This window comes from Austrofundulus limnaeus, unplaced genomic scaffold (genome assembly GCF_001266775.1).
Source record: "Austrofundulus limnaeus strain Quisiro unplaced genomic scaffold, Austrofundulus_limnaeus-1.0 Scaffold2716, whole genome shotgun sequence".
Classification (NCBI taxonomy): domain Eukaryota; kingdom Metazoa; phylum Chordata; class Actinopteri; order Cyprinodontiformes; family Rivulidae; genus Austrofundulus; species Austrofundulus limnaeus.
The window spans coordinates 7864-15302 of NW_013955118.1; the positions used below are offsets into that span (position 1 = coordinate 7864).

Consider the following 7439-nt stretch of genomic DNA (forward strand, 5'->3'; position numbering starts at 1 on the left):
TGTTGCTCTCCTGTGTTGGACCACCTGATGATGTTGTTCTCCTGTGTTGGGCCACCTGATGATGTGGCTTTCCTGTGTTGGGCCACTTGATGATGTTGCTCTCCTGTGTTGGGCCACCTGATGATGTTGCTCTCCTGTGTTGGGCCACCTGATGATGTTGCTCTCCTGTGTTGGGCCACTTGATGATGTTGTTCTCCTGTGTTGGACCACCTGATGATGTGGCTTTCCTGTTTTGGGCCACCTGATGATGTTGTTCCCCTGTGTTGGGCCACCTGATGATGTTGTTCTCCTGTGTTGGACCACCTGATGATGTTGCTCTCCTGTGTTGGACCACCTGATGATGTGGTTTTCCTGTGTTGGGCCACTTGATGATGTTGCTCTCCTGTGTTGGGCCACCTGATGATGTTGTTCTCCAGTGTTGGACCACTTGATGATGTTGCTCTCCTGTGTTGGACCACCTGATGATGTGATTTTCCTGTGTTGGGCCACCTGATGATGGTGCTCTCCTGTGTTGGACCACCTGATGATGTTGCTCTCCTGTGTTGGACCACCTGATGATGTTGTTCTCCCATGTTGGGCCATCCTTTTGAACAGTGGCAGCTTTGTTTACCACAAACAATGACAAAAAATCAATTAGACTGATGGTCCTCGTTTTTATGTGAAKTACCAGTTCTGGGTGTCATCGGCAAACTGGTTGATTCTGCTTTTARAACAGAGTTTGCCTGCAACTCTTCAGACTGATAATGTCTAAGAAAAAAGAAAAGAKAAAATGTTTCAACAAAGTTTCTGAAAACAATCAGACTTGTATTTTTCCACACACTGTGTSCTAACCATAAAATATTTTAGTTTTAGGTAATAAAACTCTGATGCCACCATTGTTTGGAGTCATTACTTTTACATGCGTGTCCTAAATATTTTAGATAGTTCTCTAAGTCCTAATATGCAAATCAGGAGAAGGGTGTGTGTGCAAGCACAAGAGGAATTCTTTACATGTTTGAAGAAGATTCTATCAGAGTCTAGATTAAACAACAACAATAAAGTTATTCAGACAGTTTTGGTTTAACTATGACATGTTTTCAACAACTTTAGGTTTCAAGTAATGTTGTGAATGATTGATTCTCTGACAATCTTCCAGCTTTTTGTCAGCTGATTGGTCACCTTCAACATGTTCCGCCTCCTGCTCTACCTGTCAGCTGTCTTTGCACTGCCAGGTAAGCACGTGCACTTTCTGAAAATTCCCAACAAGACTTCAGTTGTTGTTCATTTATTTCTAAAAGGGTCATATTTTTGATAAAAGGCTTGAATTAAGGGACTAACTCTGAAACAGAAACACATAATTTAATTTTACTGTAGATTATGAGATGGGTAATAATAGTAACTTCTGCTCACGTATCTTCACGTCTTCTCACTTGTCTTCACGTCTTCTCACATGCCTTCGTGTCTTCAGGTGCTGCTGCAGTGAGAACTGAAGACTCTTCAGAGCTCAACATCAGCTTGTGTCCTGTCATGTTTTATGGACAGACGTACGACCAGTTATACGTGAGTAGATGCTTCACAAACTCCAGAATGTTACTCAATCTTCTCATGTTTTGTCATGATTATGGCTTGGTGTCCACTGTGAGCAGACTGAAGACATGATTGAAGATAGAAGACTCAAACCAACCAGAAGACTTTAGTCTAACTGTGGCTCATGTGTTGGGTTTTTCCAGATAAACATAACAAGTGAGAACATTGCCATCTGTTTCAACGGCTTTTACAACCCTCAAACCGGAGGAGACTGTTTGCTGGGGCCTAAAGTGGATAAGGCATACTTTGAGATCCATGAAAGATCTTCTGTGTTAGAACAACAGATTCAAGAGAACGTGCCCAACATCAGGACCAGGATGAAATGTTACGTTTACTTTGAACTCTGGTTAAAAGACTCTGTGGTGAGTGTGGTTCTTCATCAAGTCATATGATGATAAACTTTGTTAAATGTTTTTGAGTGTATTTAAACTCACTGTGTTTTCACTTTAGGCTCAGTTGTCTATAGGGAGCTTTGGGAGCCAAGCAGCTCTGGAGCTGAATCTTGTTTTAACTGCTACAGTGGTGAGCTTCTGTGTTTACAGTTTATTAAATATGGATTTAGACACTTTTCAGTGTTTCTTACATTGCTTGTTTGTGATTCTGCAGGCCATTGATATCCATGTTAATAATAACTCTATGGACACACTGACAGTTACAAACCCCAGTGATAATGCTTATAATGCTGATTAYGCAGACATAAGTGGCTGCAGATATTCAGGTCAGTAAACTGCTGGAACCAGATTTTTAACTACAGTATCTGAGTGTTCTTATTTGTTTTTACTGAAAATAAATGATTGATTTAAACATTTAATCTCTATCCTCAGGTCTGGTTTATAAACCCGGCTCAGTGTTGAGCTCTATTCCTGAAACCTGTACCAATTTCATGTGTACTGATACTGCAATCCTTCAAAACACCACATGTGGACCCCTGGAGCACTGTCAAGGCAACGGCAGGTAAATATGTCCACTTCATATTTCTTWAGGAAACAAAAGGTTGTGATCAAACAGTTTTAGTCCAGAGTCACCTCAGAGAARCCCTCTTTAAATCCTCCTGAGGGATTCCATGTTGTCCCCAAGTTCTGRGTCTGCTCATGGGTCTCCTGCCACTGGGGTACTCCTAGAAAACCTCTAGGGGTGCCAAGTTAATGGTAAATGGACTGTACTTATAWAGCACTTTTCTATTCGTCCATGACACTCAAAGCTCTTCACACTACAATCTGTGTCCTCATTCACACAGCACTYATTAGTGCTCTGCTCTACAGAGCTAACATGAACAATCATCTGTGGAAACTAATCAGTGCCARTCACAYTCATACACTGATGGGACACATCAGAGGCATTAGGGSTGAAGTGTCTTGCCCAAGGACACACCAACTGGGACAGCTGGATGGGGCATTGAACCAGCGACCTACCAGTTCCAGGATGACTCCCCTAACCACTCTGCCACAGCCCCCACCCCACCACCCCCATAGATGCCCCGACCACTTCAGCTGATATAAATCACTATCGATAAGGGTGGGATAGTAGCTGGACCTGCTAAGCTTTAGCCGTTATTCACCATGACCAATCAGAACAACCTTCGTTACTAAGGATGTCCYGATACAACTTTTTCACTTCTAATATGATGCCCATATTACAACCTTGAGTGTTGGCTGATACCAGTATTGAACCAAGACAATATCAGAAAGTATCCTACATTGTTTTATTATTTATACTGTAGTGTGGAATCTAAAGTCCTGATCAAGTCCARCAGTGAACAATAATGAACTGTAGGTATGAGGATAAACTGAGCCGTTTATTATTAACCTTTGGCTTATTTAAATTTTTTACTTAAACATAACAAAGAAATGTCCCAGTTTTTCCATTGTTACGGTTGCTGGGCATCCGGATTGTTATGYGAAGGAAATGTTGGAGACACTTTGCCATCACACAATGTGGACCCGAGGTAACAATTGGGACACGATGGAACGAGAGTGCAGTACCTCAAAATAAAAGTAGTTGGTGCCATAGGACAATTATTAGTGGGGAAACACAAGGGAACTATTGGGACATTTAGCACTATAGTCCTGAAATGGACTAAAGAGACCAAACTGGACATGAGAGGCTAGCTTCTCCAGTGGACAGAGGGGTTCAAATGGGACATATGAGGGGTGTTCTGGATTGTCCACAGGGGAGAAGAATATTCTCAAATTAAATTAAGCAATGAATTGGAAGACCCTAAAAAATTACCCCTTTAAATCTGATAAAAACTGTTTTAAATATTTTAATGTGTAAAATAACAATTCAAKGTCACTTGAGTTATTTATGCTGGATCCAAGCGCTGCTGTGTAAATATTCTGGAGTGGACCACTGGAATGGAGTGCTTACGTTGGAGAGTTTAGATGCAGGCCAATAAAATCTGATATTAATTTTTTGGCTAATATCAGACCAATATCTAATGTTGATTWTGGATCGGGACACCCCTGCTCATTACTGCAAATGAGATCTGAGTTTGATCGTTTGYATCCTGCATCATCTTATCCTGTTTRCTCTGGTCCTCACTGATCAAGCTTTTATTTAATGTGATCCTCGCTCATCAAACTTTTATTGTGAAATAGCAACAGGAAGTGTTAGAAGTCTGACCCTTTAATCAGAAGGGTTTCCTCTAGCAGCATATTAGGTTGTCAGTGAGACATCTTGCAGTAGAGTGCCCCCTGGTGGCTGTGGGCCTCAGCAGCAGCTCATGATGTTTTTCTGTCTCCATCAGCTGCCAGTTGCATGCCGTCTGCACTGTGACGGGTCCTTCTGTTATCGACTTTTACGGCCGGTTGGACTTTGTAAGAGATCGGTGCGTGTACTCTCTGCTGGAGATTGCATCGGTCTCAAACTTCCGGCTGTTAGCTAAATTCCAGGAGCGTCGACGTAAAAATGTGAGCTTCCTGGACAGCGTGAAGCTACAGCTGAACAACGTTAGCTTCCACYTGAAACAAGGCGGCAGAGTTCTGGTGAGTCAGTGGAGTTTGGTCCAGAAAACAGCCTGTTTGTGTGTTGGACATGTTTCACTCAGTGTTTGTCTCTGTGTCATGCAGGTGGATGACACAACCCTGGACCTCAGCTTACCGCAGACGGTTGACGGTGTGATGGTCTCTAAGGACCACACTGGAGTCACTGCCAAAGTGTCACTCTCCAACTTCATCATCACTGTCTTCTTTGAYGGCTACACCGSACACATCCTTGCTGAAGGTACAGAAAATTCATKAAGTTAGTTTGATGGTGAAGATAAACTCTGCTGTGTTCATCCAGTTTGAACTTTGATGCTGACGTGACTCTCATTCTTTCCTGAACCGGTCCAGGACCTGGTGGATCRTCTTTGAAGGGTTTATGTCAAAACAGCAGTGAACCGAGGATCCCTGGGATCAGCCCTGTGGAGTAAGACCTCCTCACAGATAAACTGTTTGGATGAAGCAGAGCAGCAAAAAGTTCTAACCTTGTTGTGTGTCGYCCCCTAGCTGCCAGAYGCAGTATAACAACACTGATGACTGTTCGATCAACTGCACCGAGATAACCGAACAGTGAGCCTTTTCCTCCAGAATCATGTTTCTGTTTCACTCTGATCTTTGTGGTAAATTATTAATTGTTTATCTCTTGTGGAGCAGCTGTAACCTCCTGCAGCAGGCACCCTTCACCTCCTGTGCCATCGACCCAGAACCCTACATAACGGCCTGCACAGACACTTTGTGCAAATATCCCGCAGTGGACGGCCTCAAGTGTCAGTTCCTGACGGCCTACGTCAGAGCCTGCAGCCTGTACAGCAACAACACACTGGATGGCTGGAAGTCCAAGGCTGATTGCCGTAAGACCTGCTTCACTCYATCTGTTCTGTAGGAATCACTTGTTGGGTTTATATCAGCATGTCTCTCTGCAGCCCTCCCTGAGGCCTTCTGTTGGCACCAAACCTGCAGCGATCAYGAGTTCTGTGGAGAGAAGAATCATTGTGGAGAAACACGTTGCTTCTGTCGGCCAATCTTTGCTTCCAGCTACAGAGAGAGAAACACTTTAGGTGAACAGCTGTGAGAACATAACAGGGCTGAACGACTGGAGGAAACTTCTAACAGGTTTTTATTTTTTTGAATCGTGACATTTAGGTGATCCGACGGTGTGCAAGAAGAACACTGCTTCTATCAGTCTGGTCAACTGTCTCCTGGAGGACAACAACATTGACTACTCCGACTTGCACCTGAACGACCCGACCTGCAGGGGTTGGTTGGACGAGCGGACTCACATGGTGACCTTCGGCTTTACAGGCAGCAGATGTGGGACACACATCAAGGTGGGCCCTGTCCTCCAGCGTTTTATTTTCTACAAGCAGCTCAGCTAGTCTGTAAATCTATAAATCGTCATCTGGATGTTTGGTCTCGTAGCTGAACGACAGCCAGATCATCTACCAGAACACCATCACAGGCCAGAACACCACCTCTGACATGATCCTTCACTCTGATCCGGTCCACATCGACTTTTTCTGCTACCTGAATCAGCCAGGCTCCAAATCTATGGACTTATCGTACCAAGGCGTGTACGTAGTCGCTGCCGAATTTAACATATTTACATCTGCCCATACCTGATTCTTGGTTGATTGATGTTGTTGTTTCTGTTTCTGTTTCAACAGAATGGCTCCAGGAACATACAACAGCTCTGTGGAGGATTCGTTAGGTTCACAACTAATAACCAGATTAGAAGAAAGCCAAGAAATTATACGAGATGAAGACGACAATATTTAAAGTCATTAGGTTGGGGGGTGGGGGTATTGTAAGATAATGTATCAATAAAATAAATTATGCTAATTAAATAAGTTTCACTGCTGCTGAAAAATCAAAGAAGTTTCCACTGAAACCTTTGAGTCGTAAAGGTGTGAAGACATGATGAGAAGCTCGTTGTTCTTGGTCAACTCTTGTGACTTTCTGGGATCAAACCAGGCAGGTCACATGCTGCCAAATAAAAAACTCCTTTCAGGACATTTTTAAAACTATATATATATAATGTATACTTAGATGTAAAGGTAAATCAGTATTGTAACCCAAAGATTTGAGTAAGTAATATATTTAAGGATTGTCTATTGTTTTTCTTCAATATGCCCATGATTATGTGTTCTTGACATGTATGAAGGATTAATAAAAACTAAAGCCACCTGAGCGTCTGACTCCTTTAACTCCTAACATAATACTGACCTGTAGTATGGAGAGGAAATAAGTCTCACAATCTGAGCTTTACCACAAACTTCCTGTGGATTATCATGCTCCAACATCTGCAGGCTCCTTTAGAAAAGGACACGCCCTGCCTGAAACTTTCCTCATGCCGGATCTCAGCTAAAAGGTCAGATTAACTCAGGATATGTTCAGTAATCCTGCCACAGAGTAGGTTGGTTCACAGAGTCAGTTGTGGAGGTAAGTTAACTCAGGATAACTGCTATCTGGATTTCTGAAACCCAAAACCCAGGGTTAGAGTTACCCCAGAAGTTACTCATGATTTCCACTTGTTCTGCTTTCTGAAAGGGGGCTCAGGTGTCTGTAGAGGAGCTGTTCACCTGCAGGTCCACCAGGTGGGCAGTACAATTATAACTACAGATGATGAAATGAAGCAGACAGTTGGAGGGAAGAAAGAAAAGCCTTCATTATCTTTGCTGTATGAGCTGGACATCATGGAGGATGCTGGTCATCCTCTGAACGTCAGACTGTAAAACACCTCACTGAGGGGGAGGAGCCAGCACCTGCACCGCTCTACTAACCTTTATATTTATTGTATTTAGACTGACTTTGTATTGATGCTGTCACTTCTGTTAGCTGCATGATACTGATGGAGCTTTCATTTCCCTGAAGGAATCTTGGGGATCAATAAAG

At 43.0% G+C, this 7439-nt stretch overlaps 1 protein-coding gene across 1 annotated transcript in view; it reads left to right on the forward strand.

The window, feature by feature from the left end:
* LOC106511361 (uncharacterized) overlaps positions 1 to 6724 on the forward strand; it is a 13969-nt gene extending 7245 nt beyond the window's left edge. Inside the window, exons 2-16 of the mRNA XM_014000117.1 lie at positions 1136 to 1211; positions 1448 to 1539; positions 1710 to 1928; positions 2017 to 2088; positions 2173 to 2284; positions 2391 to 2520; positions 4313 to 4550; positions 4635 to 4788; positions 4899 to 4974; positions 5055 to 5117; positions 5202 to 5398; positions 5471 to 5605; positions 5691 to 5875; positions 5967 to 6118; positions 6212 to 6724. Of these exons, the coding sequence (XP_013855571.1) occupies positions 1166 to 1211; positions 1448 to 1539; positions 1710 to 1928; positions 2017 to 2088; positions 2173 to 2284; positions 2391 to 2520; positions 4313 to 4550; positions 4635 to 4788; positions 4899 to 4974; positions 5055 to 5117; positions 5202 to 5398; positions 5471 to 5605; positions 5691 to 5875; positions 5967 to 6118; positions 6212 to 6323 (1983 nt within the window). The 5' untranslated portion in view covers positions 1136 to 1165 and the 3' untranslated portion in view covers positions 6324 to 6724. The remainder of the gene's footprint in view (positions 1 to 1135; positions 1212 to 1447; positions 1540 to 1709; positions 1929 to 2016; positions 2089 to 2172; positions 2285 to 2390; positions 2521 to 4312; positions 4551 to 4634; positions 4789 to 4898; positions 4975 to 5054; positions 5118 to 5201; positions 5399 to 5470; positions 5606 to 5690; positions 5876 to 5966; positions 6119 to 6211) is intronic.
* The last annotated feature ends 715 nt before the right edge of the window (positions 6725 to 7439 follow it).